The sequence below is a fragment of the Pterocles gutturalis genome, unplaced genomic scaffold (genome assembly GCF_000699245.1).
Source record: "Pterocles gutturalis isolate BGI_N339 unplaced genomic scaffold, ASM69924v1 scaffold3620, whole genome shotgun sequence".
NCBI classification, from domain to species: domain Eukaryota; kingdom Metazoa; phylum Chordata; class Aves; order Pterocliformes; family Pteroclidae; genus Pterocles; species Pterocles gutturalis.
Genome location: NW_010143121.1, coordinates 13,835 through 39,078, shown reverse-complemented (window position 1 = coordinate 39,078; position 25,244 = coordinate 13,835). Strand labels below are relative to the sequence as shown.

Sequence of the window (25,244 nt, the reverse complement as noted above, 5' to 3'; positions counted from 1 at the left end):
GTCTCCCACAAGAACAAGTGGGAGAGATCTCGAGACCTCTGCCAGCTGCTTATAGATCATCTGCTTCCTCCTGCTGGGAGGGGGGCCTGTAACACACTCCCAGCAGGGTATCAGCCTTGTTAGCCCTTCCCCTCATTCTTACCCATAAGCATTCAAATTTATCATCGTAATCCTCAATTTCTATACAATCAAAACACTCCTTAACATATAGAGCCACCCCACCTCCTCTCCTTCCTTGCCTATCCCTTCTGAAGTGCTTATAGCCATCCATTGCAGCACTCCAGCTATGAGACTCGTCCCACCATGTTTCTGTGATGGCCACTAGGTCATAGCTGTTCTGTTGCACAATGGCCTCCAGCTCCTCTTGCTTGTTGCTCATACTGCGTGCATTAGTGTAGATGCACTTGAGCTGAACTGTCGAATCCACTCCTACCCTCAGCGTGCCATATTGACTTTCTAAGCAGCATACAAAGAAAGGAGCAGAACAAATGTGTTCTGTTTGCAATTATACAAAGCAGGAGAGTCTATAGGGGAAATCATATATTTCAGCAGTACAAACTACTTCACTATATACTAATCTTTTTTTTCCTTGATGGATTTATTCCACATACACATTTTCAAAACAGCACGTACAATGTAGATGGTCTGTAAAGGAATATTGCTGGGACAGTTGTCAGAAGCTTGCATGAGATGACAACCAAGGAAGAATATGATTGTGACTGACAGAATAACCGAGTACATTCTACAAAGAATATCTCACACATATGCTTGCAAAAATGTCTCAGTTAAAACCAGTGCAAGACACAAGTTTGTAAGATACTCAATGAATGTATTTGTATTAACAGTGAGAATTCTGTGAGTTCTGTGTAGAAAGAAAATGCTTCTCAAGCTTTTAAGGCAATTAATAGTTACAGGTATTAAACTACTTACACAGGTGAAATCTCGAACAAACACTTTTCTAGGATGATACAAAATCCTTAGACTATAGTACAAGATCTAAGACATGTTAAGGACAACCAAAAGGTAAGAAAATCAGCTGTGAGATTTACATTGAAATTATTTTCAAGTACAAACAACGGAAAGTATTTATTTTTCAATTGGAATTTCCTTATGATTTCACTTGGAAGAATCTTACAAGATTTCTCTTTTACATGAGCTCAGGCTGTTATTTTTAATGCAGTTAAATTACCTATATTTTCAAATGTAACATGCCTTACCTTGTAACATCACTACTAGCTTCTTGTTCTTGCTGGAGTTCAGATAACGATGCATCTCCATTACTTAAACTGTCAATCATAGACAACTCTGTACTGCTTTGTGACACGTCTTTGCATTTACTGAGATTTGCTAATGAAGTCACCACATTTGCCAGCGTACTTAAATCTCCTTGACATGCTTCAACCTAAGGGAAAAGTAAAGTCTTTAATTCTCTCATATTGGCAGCAGTTAATTTGCAGTAGAAGAATCTAACTTTCACACAAATGAAGGATTGAGTGTGTGAATAGACCTGTAAGAAAATTACTGTTTTCAGTAAATGGATAATCATAATGCAGCAATTAGACACTGCACTGCTTCTGAAATATGAAATATTTAGACATTTACTTTTACAAGTAATAGCTATCTGTTTCTTTCAGAAAGAATGCTACAGATGGTAAGCAAGTGCAGAAAGAGAATTTCTCATCTCCACTCACTAGTCAGTCACCAGGACTATAAGACTGCACTAGATCATATTTTTAGCATCTTCCTTCCTTCCTCGTGTAAATGAGTCAGTAGTAATAGGGTAGGAGAATGTTTGAAAAGAAGGAATGGATAAAAAGTCACCTTTAAAAGTGAGCTAAAAAAGAATTCTGCTGCAGCTTTTTTGGTTTTTATGTCTTTATTTAACTGCAAGGGAACAAGGTGATTCAGTAGTCATCAGCAACTCAGAAAGGCACTAAGACACGTTTCCCACCCTGCTCCACAAAAAAAAAAAAAAAAAAAAAGGAAAGTGCACGACTAAAGACAAGTATGCTGCTGCTAACACCAGCACACTACATGTCATTTAGCTTATGTTGTCATACTCTACAGATAAAGCCAGAAAAATGAAGTGGAATAAACTACTTTTGATGTGGTTCTTTGCAGACAGAGCAAGCAAGGTAAAATGCATGAAAACAGCATGAGATCATTTAATATCAGCTAGAAAAATACAAAAGCTTCCTACTGTGCATGCATAGGGAAGTTATCACATGGCTTTATTGGATCAGTAAGTGTAACAAAATGGAAACAAAGGGAAACCAGCTCAGAAATGCAATGGTTGCTGAGATAGTTCTTACAAGCTTTGCAAAAAAAAAAATTAGTGATTCAAAGGAAAAAAACCTAACAGTATTTATGAAACGCACCGTGATAATGGCATGTGAGTTTTTGCAAACACATCACTCTTTTGGTACAAAAGAAATATCCAAGTGTCAGGACTGTCCAAAACAAAGAAAAATAATGCAGCCCTTCAAGCTCTCTCAAAGAACAGCGGAAGGCATTTACTTTTAGAGTTTTTAGAATTTTTACTATGCAAGGCTAGAAGCATTCTTGTGAAGACAAGGCATTTGCAACACTGGCTAATGTTCTAAAGGAGTGTTTCAAAAATGAACTTAACAAAACAGAAGTGCAACAAAACAGAACACCCTTCCCTCCTACATACACAATTACAGCAATCAACTCAATGTATCAGCCATATCATCATATACCTTATCTGGAGTCATCAGCACAGTAGGCTCACTTTTTATTGCAGACTGATGAATGTTAACAAACATTCCCGATTCCAGCAGACCTGTTGATCTGACACAAAACAGCACACATTAATTTTGATTAATTTTAAAATTAATTTATCCTGTTTCAGGAAACAGAGATAGCTGCTTCTGAGTAGACTTTACATACCTTGCTGTTTCATTGTCTGTTACAAAAGTTGGAGTTGCCGCTAATGGACTACGAAGATCTTTACGAATGTAGATCTTTTCTGTGGAAGCTGCACAGTTTGAAGATTTTTCTCTTGACACTTCAATAGGTTTCCTCTCACACTGCACAGCTAACAAAACAATATGCAACTATGAAGTCGCATCCCAAATTACAGACCAAGAAATAATCCTTTTTCCTCTTTTTATTTAATGCACTTTTAATAATAATTCTGAATGCAACTAAAAAAAAAAAAAAAAATCCCATACCCAATAGGCTAACAACTCAGGTAAAAACCAGCACACCGATTTGATTTGTTCTTAATGAAATAATGTTGTAGTCAAAGTCTGAGACCAAACATATAGACACTGAATTTTTCAAGTTGCAAATAAGGGAAAAATCCCCTTACGACTTACTTTTAATTTGTATCCTTAAGTGGAGGCTTACAGCTCCTGCTTCTCAGTTTCACCATCCCACACTCTCAGTTCATTCCTAAAGGACTCATGGCACCCTTTTCCATTTATTGTGGGTCTGGGTTGAACCCACATAACCTCATGCACTTAAAGAAGCTTCCCAAGTTAGAAGCTTTGACAATAGAGAGGGAAAGGGACATTGACAAAGTTCAATTCAGACCATTTAAGATCTAGGCAACATCCTGACCCAGAATCACTGACTTCAGAGAATAAGATTTTTAATTTGAATAGCTCTGTGAAACTAGGTGGAATGAATCTGGGCGTCAGCCTACAGATATATCACCTTGCTTTGGATCAATTAGAGACCATTAAAATGAAACTTACAGTATTATACCCTATGGGGAACTCTCTAGCTCTATGGAATAAAGCTAAAAGAAACCAGTTTACAGTTTGATTTTAAAAGTTTAAAAGGAAATTTAATTTCTGGACAAATAATGTAACAATGACAAAACACTGTTACTGTAAAACTTAATTAATAAAAGGTATTTACAAAGACAAATATTTTAAAAACATGCAGTAAGTTATTCTTCCACAATTTTAAAGTGGTGCAAGTAATTTTATACATTGGAATAAGATACTGAAAGAGTCACAAACCAGGCCTATACATAATTTAAAATATGCATCAATTCACCAGCCTGATAAGCACTAGCTACTAGCTAGCAGAGCCTCTTCAGTATTTACTGGACATAGAAACTGTTTAAGCCTATAAAGAGAATCCTGAATGTTCATTATATTAAAATGCAAAGGCAAATAGGAAAAAACCTTTTTTTTCTTCAATTATGCAGTTTTGGAAAATGTTTAACTGAAGAAAAAATTGAAAAGCCTTGAAATTAGTACGGGACTGTGATGATATTGGAATTTTTACGTTAATAAGTACCATAAAACCAAAAGTCATAATATCATCAAGTATTGACAATGCCATTAAAGCTAGCCCATAACCCACAAATGGTGCTTTGAAAGGCTGGGAGATGGAGGCAAAAGTCTTTTCCTTCATTAACTCCGTGCTCGCTAGCTGGATCTGAGTTTGCTAAGAAAGGGTCAAGACTTCTTCAAGGGACAAATAACCCCATTGAGGAAGCAATAGCACAAGATGGTGCTGAGTTTTCTTTCCTTTCCCCCTTCCACTGAGGAAGGAGACTTCTTATCCCAAAACAATCTTCTCCTCCGCTCAGTATTCCCCCATGACCGAGAGATCCTTTTCCTGCCTTCTGACCCCCAAACCCAGCGATTTTGGTCTGCTTGAAAATTCTTCTGTGGAGGGGCCAAAGTACTGCCAGCTGAACTAGAGGGTAAAGGGGTAAAGATCCACTTTTAACCCCCCAGCTTTTCCTCCCTTTCTGAATTCATTTCCTCTGTGCTGGAAAAGTGTTACTGGCTTCTGCTGACAGAAGCAAGGCTGTAAGGAGGGGAATGTCCACAGAGGCTCAGGAGGGTCAGCAAAATATTGCTGGATGGCAGAGAGCTGAGCACAAGACTAAGACTGTGAGTATAGCAACAGTGTGGCGGTATCAGGGCTGAAGAATTCATCTATTGCTTGATTTTCTGCTTATTTAGTATTCTGATACTGCTGTGGTATTGCAATATCACTACATCAAATACATGTAAATCTAAAAAGGAACTTGAAAACTGCAAGAATCTGTAAGAACTGAACTCAAGATCACTATGGATCTCTGCCTTGTGAATAGCTGTCTCTGCAGAGCTTTGCCGAGAGTGAATAGAAATTGTCAACAATCTCACCTGTGAAAAAAGTTACAAGAAGATAGAAAGATTCAAAACATTTAATAGCTTAATTTACACATAGAAAAACTGAACAATTTGTATTAATAAAAAGCACATCTTTTGTAGAAGCTGCCAGCTACACTTATGGAGACTTACAATCTTGTTTCATCCCAAATGCAATGCATCTCTGCAGCCTACAGTATTGACATCTATTCCGGTGGTGTTTGTTAATGACACAGTCTTTTGTTCCTCGGCATGAATAAACTAAATTCTTCCGTATACTCCTTTTAAAGAAGCCTTTGCATCCCTCACAAGTTATTGCTCCATAGTGACGCCCTAGACACAGAACAACATAAATCACAACATTAATTTTACACTGTAATATTATATTTTTAGAGTTTATATTTATTAAAAACAAAAGTATTTGCTATTTTACCCAGAAAAAGAACACTTTTCCCCCCATTGGTTACAGATCTTAAAACATCTTGTGGCTACAAAACAACATAAAAAAGCAAGTGAACCATTTTTCTAGTTCAAAAGGACAAATTTTACAAATAGGTAAGTTGCTCATAAAATTCTTGCTGAATCTGTTGACAGCAATGTTAAAAAAAGCTAGAGGAAACAGGTTAGCAAGAACACAGAAGAAACTCTTTTAATTTATACATTCTTTAGCAATTTTTTTAAAATGTCCCTACAGCCAAGCCCTGTTATTGTTCATTACAAATGCAGCTGTCAAAATTGTGTGCATTAAATCTAATGGAACCAATGGAAAGCTCAAACAGTAGGTAATCACTTCAAAGCTTTACTTTCACCTTTCATTTTCCTAACAGGGTAATGGTACATTCTAAGTTCTTCCAGTCAAACTTGAATGAGAGAATAATCTAAAATAGCTAAATAGGTTTTTTAGAAAATTAGTTCTTCTGTGAATTTTCTAACATATACAAATTTCTAGGATATACTACAGAAAAAAGTTAAGTTTAAAATTTATTTTAAAAATTAACTTTCAGAAGTTAATTGTTTTGATTCTGCTATAGCACAAAACACAAATATTACTAAAAAGTACTGGTTTTGATTAAGGCATGCTTGGCAATTCCAAGAATTTTACTTCTATGATTCTGAAGAAAAAAAAAACTCTAAACCTGAAGATCACTGACAAATACTCAAAATACATACTGCAGAGGCACCAAGGCTGCTCTTTGAACTAACTAGGGCATATTTCTGTAATAAATCTCAAATACGAACTAATGTAAGGGAAAATCTATTTTTAGATTCTTTCCTCACTCCTCACAAACTTTTTTTCAGATACATGAATCTTGCCTGCCTGAAGTTTCTAGAAATTCTGATAGGTTTTCTAGATTCCTTTATCACAATCAACACTCCTAATGTGGAATTTATGAAAATTTATTTTATATTAAAAGAATATCACTAAGCGTAACATTTTAACAGCAGCTAGATTGTGAACACTTAATTTCCATCCTGCCAAGTGCCTGGGCTGCTTCTTCACCTGCTCTTTTATGTAGATTCTTGGACTTAAGCTTCGAGGTGACCACAAAGCAGTTTGCATGATACTGTTTTTCACATGGGAGGCTCCCCAGAACCTGCAGCTGCTCAGGGAAACAAGACACTCTCCCCAAATTCACTATCACTGCTCGATATCCCTGGGACAGGACAGGAGGAACAGCTCCTGAGATCTCCAGCCTCTCAAGGAATACTCTGGCCCTCCACTGGGGAGCCAGAGGAGTTTTGCCAATTGGAGCAGACCAGCCAGATCTTTGCCTTATGTTTGCCAGAAGTTTCCTTTGAGATGGCTGAAGTCTGATTCATATTTAGAGCTCTAGGAACTATATTTTTAATGCTCAACTTTGCTGCAGTAGAAGAATTTTAATTGGGTTTATTTTCTAGGAAGTTTGCTCCCATCCTACTACTTTTTATTATGATATCCTAACATTAATTACTTCTTTCCCCTGCCCCCCCATTTTCATACACTTCACTCCCATCACTTCCAGAAGGAGCATTTAACTGCAGTTGTCATAATTTTGATATTATTGGAGGTTGATCATACAGACTTAATTGACAAACCATAAGAATCTTTTGATGGAGCAACCACTTCCCTATTTCGTCTAATTTTAGGTAGGTAAGCAAAAAGCAAAGTTAAATGTCTCATCTCTCTTACTTGTAACAAATAAAGTATAAAGAAAAAGGAGCTTTCAGCTAAACCATGCTAAGGAACTGCCCTTGTAGTTCTCTCTCTCTCTCTCTCTTTAATAAAAAAGACACCCTGGCAGTAATTCCAACTCTGACAGATCTGGAACACCTGATGGCAGGCACACATGCAAAAGGAATGTGTGAGACATCCTCCAGTGCACTGCTCCTGCTATACTTCTTTCCAGTTTCTTAATATCATTGCACAAAATGTAGTGCATAAAACATTTTTGTTCTCTTACCTTACAACTCTACTTTGGTGGCAATATATGAATACACCATTCTTAAGCTTATTTTTAATTGTAATTATAATGCATTTTTACAATTTTAGTAACAGTTCTTCAAATAACTAACTGTCCTGCATAAATCTCACATTAGCACTTTTTTCATATGCTTGCAAAGTCTCCCTTGCCTGCTGGTTTCATAAGTAAAATAACGAACAGGTTTCTCATACACTTTAAGAGAACCTGACAACAATAGTTGTGCAGTTGTGCAGTTCACTGCACAACCTTATTTTAAGAAAGAAAAAACTCTCAATGTTGTTCCTTAAGTAATTTTATCAGCCAAATTTTTATGATAGAAACTAAAATGTATCAGCCTAAGAAAAAAAGGCAAAAATTATCTGGTAGAAAACATTAAATTTATGATGTAAAACAACAATAAATAGGTCCCACCCATGGACATTAGAGTAACATTTAATGTAATTCTCCACTGAAAGAGTAGTGTATCCTTTCTGTTTGTGCATGTGTGTATACATGTATGTATATGCATGCAAACTGTTATATAGCTTCAGAAGAATTTTAAACTGCTTTCATAAAATTGCACCATCTTAAAAAAAAAAGGGAAGAAAAAAGTAAATACCTGATGCCTTGTCTCCACATACAACACACAGATCAAACACTTTATTTAGGCTCTGCTCATTGGGAGAGTTGTCTGTTAAAATCTGGAAAAAAGTGTGAAAGAATTTCGTTTTTCTTACCATCAAGAAAGATTAAAATAAATCTCATACCTGTGTTTCTTCTCTAAGATAGGGGACCAAATCTACAAAGTATGAGGTTTTCTTGACTAGATTTTACAGTCTTCACAGACTCTAAGGAGCTACTGCCATGCCACTGTGTTCCTTCTCAGGATGAAACAAAAGTTTTACTTGTAATACTTCGGAAAGAATTCAAGATTTCATTAATCTAAATATGACCTCTGCAGAATGGACTGACATTTTGAAAAACATTTAGCATCTGCATACCCTTGTCTTACCTTTTGTTCAATTTTGTACTTATATCCTAGTGACTTGTAATAGTACAAAAGAGACAGATGGAACAAAAAATCCTTTATAAAGGCTACTAAATCTACAATCAGATTCATTAGCTCCTTTTTTTATAATACACATCGATGGGACCAACAGAAAATGTACTCTGGACACTACTATTAAGTATCAAGTGGTATATAGTTTGGCTTTCAGTAACAGACTGACATTATTACAGTATTCTTGCTTTGTGTCATTCATTTATCTCCAGCACCTGTAAACTTCATCATGCACACAATATTAGAAACCAGGCAGTACAGGGTAGGCGCTATAGCCTTCTGTTTGAGCTTTAAAAACTCTATCCCACTGTGACATAAATAAAGCACAGAAAAAAATCAATTTAAAAAAGGAACACACATATCATGAGTAACAAACAAACATCATCTTCACAACTATGTAAAGCAGGAAAGAAAAAATTATTCTTCCCATTGAAAAAGAGATTATAGTTTAGAAGTTTTAAGAGTTTCTAACTTCTACTGTGTCTTAATGGGAAGTCACTCTCTCATTCTTGCTTTGCATATTCAAAACAGGACCTCTGATAAAAAGGGAGATAACTTAGCGAAAGAGAAAGTACCCTACCTTCTATGGAGAAAATTAAGAAATCACCTTTTTTTTAAAAGTTTGGAAGATAGTACAGATGATATATACAGGAATGTTTAACAAGCATACTTCTTTCTAGTTAGCCTTTGTTAACAATACTGTCTCTGAGATTCACCCATTAAGTTTTCTTTTAATATAATATCTTTTTAATAAAAATAATCTTGACAAGTTAAAATAATATTAACCTTTCATTCCTTCCTAATTTCCATTCTTAACATCATGTATTTTCATGATATTATATAAAATATATATAAACAAATTCAAAGTCCTTCCATAAATTAAACCTGCACTGAAATGGGAAGTTCCACATGAGGAAGGACTACAGAATTTGGCCCATGAGGGGATCCCAGACTCAGAGAACTCATCAACTAACGTTGAACATGAAGAATAAAAATTTATTATTAAGATGAAGAAGAATCACTGAAGGTAAAACAGATGATGAGAAAAAGAGCCTTGCCAAATGAGTCAATGTAAAGATAAGATACAATACAGGAGAAGGTTTTTGCGGAGGAAATGAATGGGCATTTCAAGTGAAGGCTACAGAAGAACAACAAAAAAGATGAAATTGCAGATGAAAAGATAATTTAGGGGAGAAAATACAGAAGATCCTGGAGTTGCTAGGACAACAAATGAATGGTACTCTGTATTTCACCAAGTTTAAGTGAGGAAAAAAAATCTCTACCTGAACATATTAACTGACAACAGAAAAATCTTATCTAAAGTGACAGAATACTCTGTTGTCTAACCTATTTTGTCCAAACTGCACAACGAGAATTAGAGCTTCTAATTTTTTGTCCAGACTTTTATGCTCTATAAACCAGCATGTTGCACTTCTCATCTGGTTCATGCTTTCATTGAGGTTTTCATTAAAATACAAATGTATGATACCACTAAACATGCTTAAATGCCTCTCAACAGGATTGACTTTCGTTACTGCTCCCCTATTCAGAGCAATCAAATTATTTGGAGCAAGGACCTGGATGTCCATTTGCAAAGATCTGAGTTAAAAAAAAAAAAAACAAACCAAAACATAATACATAATATAGAGATAAGTTTCAAGCTTGTACAACCTGTGAATCAGAGTAGTGCACTAGCTTCCAGAAGAGCACAAACTGAAAAGATCAGGAGTCTTCAGCTGAAAAGAGATTACTTGAAAGAGGATATAATAGTGATTTATAAAAACAATAGAATCCTTTATAGCTGCTTCTTATAGTGCAAAAGACACCTAATCAAGTAGTTCTCTCAGAAGATCAAATCAACTAAAGTATTCTTTGCACAACATACAATTATACTGTAGGATATTATACAGACCAAAGGATATATAGTCTATATAAATAACAAAAAAGGTTATTAAACTTTAGTAGCAGTTATCAAATATGATGGTCTCACTGCCATCTTCAAATCAGGAGGTTGCTCTAAACCATCAACTCTGGGAAATGAAAGGATATGCTCAGAAGAATCATTATTTATTTGTCCAGTTTTTAATATTCTTCCTTAAGCAACTGTTTCTGGCTATCGTTTAAGTGTAAGATACTGGACTAAATGGACTGTAGCCATCCTAATGTTGCCTGGCCTATCACACTGATGTATTTTAACAGCAGCGTAAAAGTACATGGGTAAACTATATGCAGTAATTATGCTTTAGGTGGAGAGCAGTAATCTACTTCATCCTGAAGGAGCTCACATCTCCCAGGTCTCCTACGCATGTTCTTCACACAATTCACATCAGTGCCATCCCATCCTTGCCACATGAGGACACGGGGCAGAAAGCTTGGAAGTTGGAGGGTAAGGACGAAGGAAGCAGCACATACGATGTGTGTGGGAGTAAGGTGCACCAGGGACCAGTTTAGGGAGCTACAACCCTGACTAGTTCCAGTCTCACATTAGTAAACCCAAACCCATTAGCATTATTTTCCTACCCCCACTGAGTAATGCACTTCCCTACTACATAGTCTTGGAGAAATGACCATGGAAACAATTCACACAGCTGAAAAATAGTTACAACAGCTTATGAAAAAGAGAACAAGCAGAAGGAAATGTTAAATGACAAAGACAAGGGAGAAAAGGGTATGTTTTCAACAACATATGAAAACATATAGAGAATTAATGAAGCAGAAATAAAGGACTGTTGGTATGGCAGGAGCTGGAAAAGACAATAAAAATAATAGTATTCTTTCTAGTCTCATGAGCCAGGATATAAATTTTAAAAGTAATGAATTTACCAAAAAAAAGAGAAAAGTTTTCTTCATAATTTTAAAGTATCCATACTGAGTCCTAATGCAAGGAAAAGTACACCATTTAAAAAAAACTTTAAAAAGGAGAACCCAGACAGACATATTTGGAAATAATACATCTCTTCTTTTCCCATTTGAACCAAAATTATGAAATAAAGTGGATTATCTACCTGGATGTGTTGTGCAGATATATCAGGGGATGCAAAAAACAGTTGGTTGACACCTGCAGCATCTGGAGTTGCTAGGATAACTTTTCCTGGAGTGGAATCTTGTCTGGCAAGGATCACCTTGCTTGGGGTAGAGCCATCATGATTTGTTAAGATGAACTGCTTGCCTGCTGAGCTCTGATCAAGTGCTGTAACAATCTGAATCTTCTGGCCCGTCTGCTGATCTGTGACAATCTAATAATACATTTATCTCAAATTGTAATGTAAGTTCACCTTTTGGGGCCCAATCTGGGCACTTGAAGAAAATGTGAATTTTGTCTTTGACATTTGCGAAGCAGGATCGTCTCCCCTCTCTCACACAAGAGTGAAGTAAACTCAGGTGAAACCTGGATTTTCACTGTATTTGAAACATGCTCCAACCAAGTGTGTTTGAAGTTAACCTGAATTCATACCCAAGTTTTACAATTGGCCTGTGCTTTTACAACACTACTGAAACCCTTGACAATTCTAGCACCCCGAATTCCATGTATTTCTGTGGCTGAGCCCTAGGACCCGTCAGCTTATAAGAAATCTTAACTCTTGACTGACTGCATACCATGTGAAGTGCTTAGCACCTCCCAGATTTGGCTGTTTAACAAGAACGTTCCTAAAGCCACAAATTAGACTTCCACATGAAAAAAGTAAGCATTAAACAGCAAGAAAAGCATTAATCTTGTTGCATGCACCTGTATATACATTTTAGGCTTAATTTTTGGGGGGGCTTTTTTTTCTTTTACATATATATTCCCAAATAAAATAAAACAAACTCTCTCCTTGACATTTTTTCTTTTTTTTTTTTTTTAAAGGAAAAACTTATTTTCATGTTTCATTTCACAATCAAGAATAGACCTACCGACTGTTCTTTCCATTTGCACAAATACACCAGAACTTTATTAAATAATCCTCCACTAAACTATTTTTTGCCAACTTTGTCAGAAGATTACAATCCTCAGAGAAAATAATAAAGATTCCCTATATCTTCCATTACAAATCTAATTTTTAGTCACTTTCTGCCTTTCTCCATCAAAATGTCTACCTGGAAAACTGCCTTGTTTATTCTGGAGACTAAGGAGAACCATCCTACAAAGACTGTTTCCTGCAAACTATTTTTGAATTACAGATCAATAAAATAACTTCAAATAATTTTTTTTAACCTGTAACCAAATATTAATGTCCATCTATCCATTCCTAACATTTATATGGTCCTTATTACTGATGAAATTATTTATTTCATGATCTAACACTTAACATAATTAGTTCCATGTAATTAGGGCAGCAATATTAATTATATTTTCTAGATGAAGAACAGGGGCACAAAGAAACTGAATTTCACACAAGTCTTTATCGACTTCGCTATTGCACCTTCATAATATTTAAATTCACCTTCAATATATTTAAATTTGTTTCAAAAACCTGTGTATAGATTATGCTTTAAAAACAGAAGGAGTGAGAAATATAAATTTTTGAGTACCTAATTTCAGCGGAAATAAATCAGTATTGCCAGTTTCAAATATTCAGAAATCATGAGTTTCAAAATATACAAAAGGGATGTTTCCTTCAGGTGGCCTTTTGCTATTAACATTATAATCTCTCAAATCTCAATTTTTTTAATTGCAAAACAAAATTAAAAGCTTATTTAAGAGAGAAGTCCAGGTAAGATGATAAAACTCCAGAGGCTAAATATATACAAAAAGAACATAAATGGAGATCTAGAGAGCAGGGTGGGAAGACAATGCAAAAACCCTACAGTAGTTATCAACATTATTAATACAGGGTTTTCCTTCCAGTTTTCTCTGATATGCCTATGTCTGGGACCACAAATAACTATAGCAGTCCCTCATTTCTCCTTTCAATTCCTTTATGTTGGTTCTATATTCTTCAGAAGGCAAACTTCCTTGCCCTTTTAATTCCCTTCTTTGGTTAACCTTCCATTCTGTTTATCTTCATTTTACAATCTTTATTTGTCTTGTGTCATTTCTGGCTATTTTCAAAGTAGATGATGTTCCCTTCCACTTCTCTCCAAACACATCTACTTTACCGGGATTAGAAAAAATCCCATGCATATTATCCGCAACAGCATGATACATGTACAAAAGCCAAACATAGACTACTGTGCTGTTTCTTGTATTGCAGGAGCTGCTCTTTGAAAAATACTCTTATCTAAAATCTGTCTCCCTGTCAAAACTTAAAAGTGCAAATGTTTGTACATCAAAAAAGGCATATACTTTATCTAGTTAGCTTTATACAAAATACAGCATAAAACTGACTCAAACAGTGAAGATACAAATTTGAACTAAAGTTGAAAGTATTTTTTGGATATATATGCTAAATCATCTGCTTTCATATTACAGTCTAGCTTTGCATTTTTAAAAGGTATATACTTGTAGAAAAATACGGCAGGACAGCAGGCAGAAGAACATCGCTACTTTACACAATTCACGTCACCTCCTATTTAACAAATAGTGTCCCAATTCTTGAAGTGGCTTTCTGTAATTCTAGCAGGATGCCCATGTAGTTTTCACTGCATTATATGGTAGGTACAGTGTTATGTTAGTATCCATATAAAGCTATTCAATCTCCACAAATGGTTTCTGCAGCTGTCAAGCATTTGACAACTGACAGAGGCATAAGAGAAAGTAGTTAAAACAATTAAGCACAGTCTGTCTGCAGCTGACCTCTCATGGCAGTATACCTGCAAAAACTCCACCTAAATCACAATGGGACTTTGAAAATCGTCCACCAAAGTACAATAACTTGCAGTACCTAAATGCTGAGAAGAAAAAAAAGTCATCTGAGGAAAAAGAAACCCACTAATCTTCCGAAGGGAATCCATCAGGGCTCAGTAACAACACATTATGTTCCTTAACAAAACAATCTGAAACTCAATATCACTAAAAGGATAATGTTATAAAACAGGAATATATTAATTCAGGATTGTCTGCTTAAAAAATACACTTCCCCCATGTATTTCATTTAAGCACCCTGATGATAATGGAGGACAGTGTTTCCTTTATTGCTTTTAAGGCTTGTCCGTTAACAAGTTTTGAGTTCCATTTGAACATCATTTTAATAAATTAAATGCCTCAATAATTCTGTGTTCCTATTAAAAAAATTCGGACTGAGTGTTGCTCCACATATATCAAGAGACAGCCACTGCCCCGAAGTGCTTACCATCCATTTTGAAGCAAGAATCAATGAGAGTGGTGAAAAAACACAAGGGACAAAGTAGTTGGGTTAGAAACAAGTGATCTTCCAGCTACGAGACAATTAAAAACTATATAAAGGTCCCTGTCCCTAGAAATACAGTTCTATGTTCATCAAATTTGCAGTAATTACAGTGCCTAATCAAAATTAGTTCTCCCCCCACCAGAAAAGCTGACACTGAAGGATTAGAACCAACTGCCACTGGCTTTGAACCAACAGAACCATTCTGCTGTTCAACAATAAGGTCCAGGGGTTTCTATGTTGTCATCCCACATTCAGACCCTGATGATAAAATTACACTAAATGGCTTCCCATTACAGGGACATTATAGCATACAGGTATTGACAATGAAGAGGATAAAGAGATGGTGGTTAACTGTTTAACATAAATTAGTTAATAAAAGGTACAGCTGCACACAAAGTGTAGAAAAGGAGTGGAGGCAACTGAAAGAATAAAGATCTACTGGATAGATAAGACTGGTATGATGACTAGAGCACAGGTGATAAAACAAAACAAAAGATCAGTATTGTGAAGAGTCTCGGAAGGTTGAAAGCTTGAACGCAATGCACTGAAACAGGAAAAAAAAATGTGGAAAATGTTGAAGAGTGAAGCCAGCAAAAGAAAAAGCAGCCAAGACTATACTAGCAGCTGGCTTGCTTAAATTAGTGCTTTTGTATGCAACAACATGTATCTGAGAATATTTAAAAAACTTATTCTGCAGTTGCTATTTTTCTCTAGGATGAAATTTACAAATATAAATACAAAATGCTTGCAAGGACTTGCATTGACTTTTAAGTAATAAAATACATAATTCCATGCCCCAAATACTCCTAATCTACATACACATGTACCTACGTTGATTTAACTACCTACATCGCCAAAAACTTCATACCTCACTTGAACTGGAGATTATGACCTGGCCAGGCTATGAATTAGCACTCCAGGACATAAAACATTGGTTGGGACAACCAAAAACCAGTAGCCTTCTCAGACATTAGGTTGCCTTGCACTTTTTCATGACTTACATCAATGATACAATGCAGTATTTCTCTCTTCCTACTCCAAAATATAAAATATTTCAACAACCCAGTTGAATTACCAGATCTATTAATTACTCAGCTTTTAAAGAGCAATATCATTACAGCATTGGGAGAAGGTTTCTTCTGTTCAGTGGTTATAATTTTTTCTAATCTTAAAATTCTTAGGAGAAAAAAAAAAATTAAAAAGGGGGAAGCACTGGAATTATGTTTTATTCCTGTTTATACAGAAATGGTCTCTGCCACCCAGGGCTGAATATTTACATTCAAGCAAATAATAAGATGCAAATAAAAAAGAACCAAAAATAAGATGCAAAAAAAAAAAAAAAGAACCAGTAAAAACTGGCAGAAATTAATAGTTCTTATCTGCTTTTAAAATACATCAGATGAAGCATACCTGTATACGTTGTGGTAAAGAGAGGCCTGAATCTGCAGGGACAATCTGTATTCGTTGTGGTGTCCCATCCATTAGTGTTTGCGTAACAGCTCCCTGGGAACGGGTAATCTAGAAAGAAGAAACAATGTAATGGATTGACAATGGATATAGTAACTGAAGGACAGACACAGACACCTTAAGGGATGAAACCTTAAGGTTCACCAACTTCTGATTTCTCTGCACAGCTGGAAAGTCTGACACTCTTACTGTATAAAGAATGCAAATGCTTGTAATCTGATTTAATAGCTCCATTTGGCTAGTTAGAAAATTGTTTGCTTCACTGTTTTAAACCCATTTTGAAATATCTTCTAATGTGAAATTCAGAAACACGTTAAGTAAAACAACTCATTGTTGATGAGTCCATGTAAGCCAATCAGACTGAATATTTATTACTGTTGCTGTTCATGAGACACAATACCTTTCATCATAGCTGTGCTACATTTACACTAAAATACTTTTACCTTAATGGCTTACTTAAACTGGCAAAAGAATTTTTGGTGAGGAAACACAGCAATTGGCTTTTTCTGCTTTGTTTTTCTGCTAAAGTAGCAAAAACAGAACAGAATTCTATACTGGGGAACTATCAAGAAAGAAAATTAATTAAATGCATGAAGTTGGCAAGTAGTGTACCTTAAATTTAAATCTCTGTGTGGATGCCCTCAAACCCAATTCTTGGAAGTGTTTTAACAGTTATCAATACTTCAAAAATTCTTCACATGCTATAGTCAAAGTTATATGGGAGAAGGTACTACTCATTATTTGTCAATAAAAATTACGAAGTACAGCTGCTATCTACAGAGGCTTGATCAGAAAGGCTGGACTTCTTGCACTACAAAGGAAGTTTGTCTTCACAGAGTTTACAAATACCATCAAAGTGAAACTTTTGTCTTAAAATCCCAAGTAACTCCCTGAAGTTCTTGCAGTTCAAAAACTCCGGAACGTCTTGCAGTTCTGTATTAATAATTTCCAGTATTTACACCATTATAAAAATGGCCCTTTTCAACTGTCGTCCGTGCCCCCCCTCTGAATCAATATAGAGAATATGTATCACAGTAAAGGTACTGTTTCATAACAGGCTGAGAGCTTTTTCATTCCTCCTGGATCAGCTTCCTGATTTTGCAACCACACCACCATATAAATGCCAGTACCAACAGAAGAAAGGAGGCAACAACACACAGCTGGAGGTGAGTATGAGGAGAGGTAGGAACAGTGGGGTCAGACTTCCCCTTACAGCAGAATTACAAGGTCCCATCAGCCTAAGATGATTTTGAAATTTTACCAGAAAAGGCATTACTTTTGGAACCAGTCTCAGCTCTTATAACCTACTTGCTCCTATCCCTTCAGTTTGGTAGGTGAAATTGGTTGGATAGTCATTCAGTGATCTGGAATAGGACACTGATGCAGGTTAAAAAGCAGCCCAGCAAACAGACGGACAGACAAAGGCTATTCTTAGCACAGATCAAACCTTCAATCCAGATTTCCCCAATGCTCAGAAGCAGACGCATCAGAGCAAATGAGAGAGTGGGATTAAGCCACTGGGGAGATTGCTTCAGCTGCCAGCAGCATCAAAATAAATGCTAGTCAAACTACTGCCCAAGCCACTTTCGAACACTGCTTTCTAAAAATACCCGATTTTTCATGAGTATGAATACTTTCCATATTCAAACAATTAATCCACTTCTTTGCTTAAGTAAAGGACAAAGAAGTGTTAATTTTACAGCAACATTTACAGTTTGAAAGAGATACTTTCAAGCACTAAAATTCTGCATCAGTCTTTAAAATGACATGTACACATTGTAATTTACAGGCAATTGGTGTTTTAAGTGAATTTATCTTTGCTTTACAAAACAAGCTACATATTCCAGGACTGTTTTACATTTGCTCCCTTAAAATGTCATGATCTACATGTTGTGTAAGGTAAAACTACTCTCCAACCCCACAAAATGTCAGCTTTACAGTTTTACTTCTATAAAGAATAGGTTTTTTACCGCAGGTAAAAAAATGCTGATAAGAATAATTGCAATATTTGTTAAAAAATATGTTTTGTATGTGTATGACAGACTCTTTTTCAACAAATACATAGCTTTCCTCTGTTACTGTTACCTGGCAGGACTGTGGAAACAAACCACCATATACTCAGTGTACCACACCACAGATTAAAGAAAGTAGGTTGCTGCAGGCTCTTGACAACTTCCCTACATGAATCAAAGAATGTGATCTTGATGTAGAAATATGAATTATCTCACACTCAGCAAAACATGATTACCAGTTGGCAGAATGTGAGAAAAGATAACCATTGTGCAGTGCTCCATACTGGCATGGTACAAATTCTTTTTTTTTTAAATAAGTTTTGCTTTTATGCAAAGAACAATTTTTGTTAACAAAAACACGTTTGTGAACATCACAAAATTGCTTGTGATAATTTTGTGTTTTAAAATGCTTCATGAACAAGAATTAATATTATAAAGAGATTAAAACTTATGTCACGGAACACTTCTGACCATTATTTCAATGAGACACAGGAGCCCTTTCCATTCTCCTCAGAATGGGAACAACTGTGGTTTTCCTTTCTTGTTCTACTCATGTAAATTTTTCTTGTAAATTCCATTTAACTATTTCAACACTCAAGAGAATTACAAATGCTAGAAAAAATGCTTTCAATGCTTACATCAAATAGGAACAGCACCAAGCTATAACAGCCAGTAGGTAGGAATGTAAGATACTACATGAAGGCGGCTGTAAGACCACTTTCTTTGCTGACTACACCTTTCAGGCAGTGAACTCATGCATGGCATGCACCTTTGACAGTAATTTTGGCTTAGAGTCCCACCTTGCACTGCCCTGGGAGATGCTTTTCAGTCCGTCTAACCATGTGCCAAGTTGGGCTGCACCTTGTACCAGATAAGGGAACTAACCCCAACTGGGAGGAAGTTCCTCCACTCTCCTGTAAATTTTTTTTTCCAGTTTTGTCTATCACACAATGACAAACATGAGCCAGATGAGCATAGCGTGAGAATAAGTGGCTAACTGAGGACTGGGGAATGCTTAAGCCACACTGCTGCCAAACAAGATGTGATGGTCTCAGGCTCAGTAAAACCCTGCTAAAGGGCACTGCTGAGAGAAAGAAATAGATGAAAACTGTTAAGGCTGCAGTGTCACCATGAACAGGAACAGGCAACAGCTCTCTGCAGTGCCACACCTCCACTTGCTGCGCATTGTCCCCCGACTTCCTCTGGCTACCAGCCATCTCCTTTACGCTGGCTCTGGCACTCATTAGAGCGTTTTCAGACCTTATTCAACACACTAACCCAGCGGAAAACCTTCCACTTTTTTTGGTTGGGTTAGCTTGCTGCTAGTGTGGATGTTAAATAAGGTAAGAAACAGAAAAAGAACCTTCCCTCTCCATGGCACTGAGACACTAAGTCATGAGAAGATACTAAACTAATAAACAACCCTCACGGAGGCAAAACACCATCATCACACCATCCTCTTTTCTGAGTGGAACACACACTTCAGCTAACTTTGACTAGCCTGTACTTAAAAAAAAAAAAAAAATTACATAGGAAACACAGCCCTATTTAGACCTCCACAAGGAATTATATTACCAAAACCAAACTACATTAGACATGCCATTCTTACCTATAAAGAGGACAAGTGAAAGAAACAAAACACCATACATCACATAAATCACTTATGTCCTTTTAGATAGCCTTAGCAACAATCAGATGCTACAACAATAAAAGCTGTAAGAATTTATACAGAACACAATTAACCACCCCTCCCTCCAACTTTTTTACTTGAAATCAAGATGGAGAGGAACTAAAATTACTTGAAAAGCAAGTCTCTGTCTAGACAAGAAAACAAGAGTGGATACTTCAAGCTAAAAAATACCATTTATTTAAGATAAATAAGTTATTGCTCCTATCTAATTTAAAGTGGTGCTAATTTTAAATAGACTGTGATATGACAAAACCTTCTAGAGAAGTATGTATACTTTTATCCACACTCCCAAACTATCTGTGCATCTCTGGAAGTTCTCTGGCTGCAGTACACAGACTCTGCACACAGGTTACAGAAAATGAAAACCAGAAGTTAGCAGAAACAAGAGTTCAATCTTCCTTTTGACTTATACCAAACACCAACAAATATTTTACAGTGAAGAGCATGGCAAACCTTTACTAGTGAAAACAAAAATTACAACTGAAGCAATTGCTTAATTGGAAAGTAAATGTTAGGTACTGACAACTCTCTTGATTGTAAATTTTGTAACCGAAAGTGAGTAAAGCAATTATACAACCAGATGGCTCTCTGAAGACAACTACAGGCCCAAAAAGCAGAGCTGAAAAGGTAGTCACTTACTGGAAACACTGTTAGATTTTCCTTAGCTTCATTTCTGTATTTGCAAACTTTGGCAAAACAGACTTTGCAGCATAACTTTAAAATGGACAAGTTCTAGTCTTCCATGGGAGAGTCTCCAGAAGCTTTGGGTGTACTAAAAACTATTTTCTCTTGTGATTTTGGTTTTTACATATCAGTCTGTATATTTTATTATTCAATGTCTCTTAAATAGGACTCAAAACTTATGTACCTCTCCCATTTGCTGTTCAATAATTTGATGGGCCAGTTCCTCTATGGTTGCCATGATCTTTAACCACCAGAATTTCCTGTCAAAGAAAGGAAAGAAGATGCTTAGCCTCTATAGCCTCATAAGTAGAAATATCTTGGGGAAAATATGGTTCACATAAGCTAGAGTATGCTCATAGTTGTCTGAAGGTGAAATCCCTGCAGAATTTAAAGTTTAGTTATTCTGTAAAAGTAATAATGTATTTTCTATTTGTGAGGTTCTGTATCTTTTTACTCAACTGGCATAGAGACTTTCTATTTTTCTTCCTCTGCTTTCCCAAAGAGCAACAATGTAATAAAGTCCCTGTGAGAACAGAAGTGTTTTACTGACCATGACATCTGCAGGGACATAATTAACATCTTAAAAATTGGAACAGAACCAATTTTGTTAATGCAAATCAAAGGGGGAAAAGTCTAACTTCTAACCTCTTGCTGATTTTTAGTTTTAACAGGAGTGCTTGAAGGTCAATTTTGTAATTAATAGGAGGCGTTACTTGGAAGGCAGAAAATATACATGTTTAAAAAAAGATACTGTTTTGCCATCAGTACTGTAGTTACAGCATAAAAAGTCCAAATCCTCATAAGAAGAATTGTGTAAGATTTAACAGACACTATTCTGTTAATGCAGGATGAAGTATTCAGATGTATACCTTGTTTGTTTGGGTATCGATTTACAAATATTTACTAGGAATTACTTAAAAGGAACATACACAAATTATGAAGCACCATAAACTCTTGATTTTCCTGACAAAAGCTGTATTAAAAACACCGTAGTATCTACTTCTTCTACAAACCAAGACAGCACTCTTAAAGTAAAGGATTTGTCTGTACACTAAATTTGCTTTGTTTCAACCTTACAAGGCACTCGGGTTATACAGCCTTCTCATTGCAGGCAAAGTTATAAAGATGTTTAATACCAACACACATTTTCCTGTATGAACATAAAAACAACTGCTGTCAGTATATTTTTTTTAGAGTATAAAAGATTTATTTATTTGACACACAGGAATGGTGCTGTGTAACCATACAAGAACATAAAATGCTAATGAAAGTAGTTACATATGTAGACAAGCTGTGCTAGTTGGTTTCCACTCTTTAACTTTGCTAGAACTTCTAGGAATTATCTCCTACCCCAGTCACCTCTCAACTTTCTCAAGCAACTATGAAAATTAAAATGTACCTCATTTTAAAGCTCATTTTCCTCTTATAATTGGAAAGAGAGATCTCTTTTGACTAGGGCAAGAACCACAGGCCTTGGAAGTGTGCATAGTCCTATACTAAACCCTGATAGCTTCCATAGGGAAGACTATAGAAATACTTAGCCACCACAGAACTTAATCACCCACCAGCATGCTGCATCATTAGTTAAATTAAGACAAAAGATGACAGTCATACACATAAAACATATGGGACTGAAGCTTATGTTGAAAAGCATTATCTCCTTAAAAGATCTAACAAATGTCAGCACCCTTGCAGGAACACTCTCATTAACCCACTTCTGCACACAGTGAGCTGCAGCGCAATCCCTATTCACAGAGCACTTGAATATTTTCCAGACAGCCAATGTATTTTATCAGATGTTTTCTTCTTTAGAACAAAATATTAGTAAGAAAGTATTGCATTGTTTACACACACAGTGCCAGAAATTAGTACCGCTTCACTGAAAAAAAAAAAAAAGTTTAACATTTTTAAAAGCAAACTAGAGAACTATTTAGTAAGACCGACACACCTTTGGGTAAGGCAGATATACTTTTTGCAGAGTTATTTCAGAAGACCTTACTGCTTCAAGACAATTTGATGTACCAGAAATATTGTGCATATGATGATAACTTACAAAAAATTAAGAGTAATTTAAGTAAAATGCTGAAATTCTAGTCTGATCTCAGAGTTGATCCTGCTCTGAGTGTGGTTTTGGACTAGAGACCTCCTGATGTCTCACCTGGAACACTGTCCAACTCAAAAATGCACTATTTTTTTAGCTACAGAAACAAGAGTTGCTTGCAACTACAAAAAATCCCCAATATTTTGAAAGCAGTTTGAGCTGCAAAATCTTCTGACTGCCTCCATATAGGTCTACTGTCCAGATATTTTCAAGGACACAATAAACTATTACCTAATTTTAAAATTTTACTTCACTGAATGTCTATTTTAAATAGCTATGCTCAAGAAAGCTTATTTTGAGCAGTTTAAACCACTGTTATGGAGAACACATGTTCCCCTGTGTCAGTCTTTTGAAACAGCAGTAACATCTTCCATTCTGCAATCACTGTCTCTAGCATTTTCTACATTATTTTTCAGAAAGAAACTACACTACATCATTATAATTTTCCCATCAGAAAAGCCAGGTCTGTAACAAAGTATAATTATGACCTTCTAAATTTTAGTCATATCCAGTAACAGAGCCCATGGCTACTTTAACTTTATTTTATGCTTTTCTAAAACTCCTAGTGTTTTGGCCTGCAGAATTAGCATTTTCCAAGAATACTGAACACAAATTATTACTGCTATAGCTGTGTTGCACCAACTCAGCAACACATGGAAATGAACAATATAGTACAGTGAAAAGAAAAGCTTAATTTATTGTTCATCTAGTAAAAGATTGCAGTCAATTACTGAACTTGCACAGGAAGCAAAATCTGGAAAATAACTTTTACAGAAATTGACTCAGACATGAAGAATAAAAAAAAAAAATTTACCTATCATACCTGTGGCACTGTGGCAAAATTATAATTAAAGATTCTCTTTAATGTTCTCTGCCATAAAATTACTTTAAATTAACTATCAACACATTAATATTTTTGCCACAAACTCAGTAAATTAAAGATGAAGAGATCTGACTTCTCCAAGCCTCCATAGTACTTTGTCCACAGTCTTAACATGGAAGAAAGGTCTTTCATTTTTAATGTTGCAGACTCATTACTACCCTATTCAAAACAATTCTGTCACTAAAAGGGCTAGCCCTAATTGATCTCTTGGCCTGAGCTTCCAGCCTCTCTCCCTGCTGCCAGCACTGGTACATCTGGGACTTCACAGCCAGCAGCAAAGTTTTATTTTTGTCCACGTTAGTTCTCAGCCCAAAGAATGACTTGCACTTGCTATATCACCATGCAAATACTACGGCTGTACCAGTGGTGAAGGGGAACTGTAGATCACATCTCTCCACAGCAGCAGAAATTTACATCATCTTAAGCCATCCGAAGTCTCCCATACTTTCCCATAGCTCTAAAGATTGTTGCGAGATGAGCCTTGGAGCTTAGACACACTTATTTTTGGATCTTACAGATGAACCTGGTGAAGAAACAAGAAACAGAGGATGAAAAAGCAGCATACGGCCGCAGGACAAAACAGGAAACACTCAAGTGGTGAAGTGGTGTAGAACAGACTTCTGGTCCATAAGCTAAAGTACAGGACAATTAGGAGATTGACAGGGATCTATCTTCTTGCCTCACCCCCTATTTCTAGGAAGGGTATTGTTTTCTAATTGTGAGAACCTTAATAGTCAAAGCTCCTGTGCTGGTTTTGGCTGGGATAGAATTAATTTTCTTCATAGTAGATGGTAAGGGGCTATGTTTTGGATTTGTGCTGGAAACAGTGTTGCTCACACAGGGATATTTCTGTTATCACTGAGCAGGGCTCACACAGAGTCAAGGCCTTTTCTGCTTCTCACCCACGCCTCCAGTGAGTAGGCTGGGGGTGCACAGGAAGTTGGGAGGGGACACAGCTGGGACAGCTGACCCCAACCGGCCAAAGGGATATTCCATATCGTAGGATGTCATGCTCAGCTTATAAAACTGAAGGAAGACGGAGGAAGGGGGTGCAGCAGAATCAAAGAGCAAACTCCGGTAGGTGGTGAAGAAGAATCACTTTATTGCTCTTTTACAACTAATTTTATAGTCTTTTACTACTGTGAATACGCCATCTAAAAAACTTTTTTATTGGCTATTAACAAAAAAAACCCCACTACTTTCTAGCAGATTCGTTCCCTTGTTTACGTTCCAACTGGTTCTCCTTCCGGCCATGTCAGGTCCTCCATCACCTCCTCTTCCATTTTCCTTAAGGGCAAAGCCTTCTTCTTCCATTCTTTTAAGGGAAAAGCTTCATGTCCCAGAAGACAAATCCTAATTCAGCATCTTCTCGTTCCCCTGCAAAGGGGGACATTTGGAGTCATGGTGTTTGTCTTCCCAAGTAACCATTACATGTGATGGAGCCTGGCTTTCCTGGAGATGGCCGAACACCTGCCTGCCAATGGGAAGTAGTGAATGAATTCCTTGTTCTGCTTTGC

The 25,244-nt window shown here is 36.3% G+C and overlaps 1 protein-coding gene across 1 annotated transcript; it reads right to left on the bottom strand.

Annotated features, from left to right (window-relative positions):
- Positions 1-1,194: 1,194 nt before the first annotated feature.
- Positions 1,195-24,254, bottom strand: LOC104469871 (nuclear receptor subfamily 2 group C member 1-like). The gene is made up of 9 exons (XM_010084593.1): positions 24,067-24,254; positions 20,928-21,003; positions 16,301-16,408; positions 11,627-11,857; positions 8,181-8,262; positions 5,274-5,453; positions 2,911-3,058; positions 2,721-2,811; positions 1,195-1,402 (listed from the first exon to the last, which is right to left on the bottom strand). Exons 2-9 carry the CDS (start codon positions 20,979-20,981, stop codon positions 1,214-1,216), a joined length of 1,083 nt encoding a protein of 360 aa, XP_010082895.1. The 5' UTR covers positions 20,982-21,003; positions 24,067-24,254; the 3' UTR covers positions 1,195-1,213.
- Between the last annotated feature and the right edge of the window lie 990 nt (positions 24,255-25,244).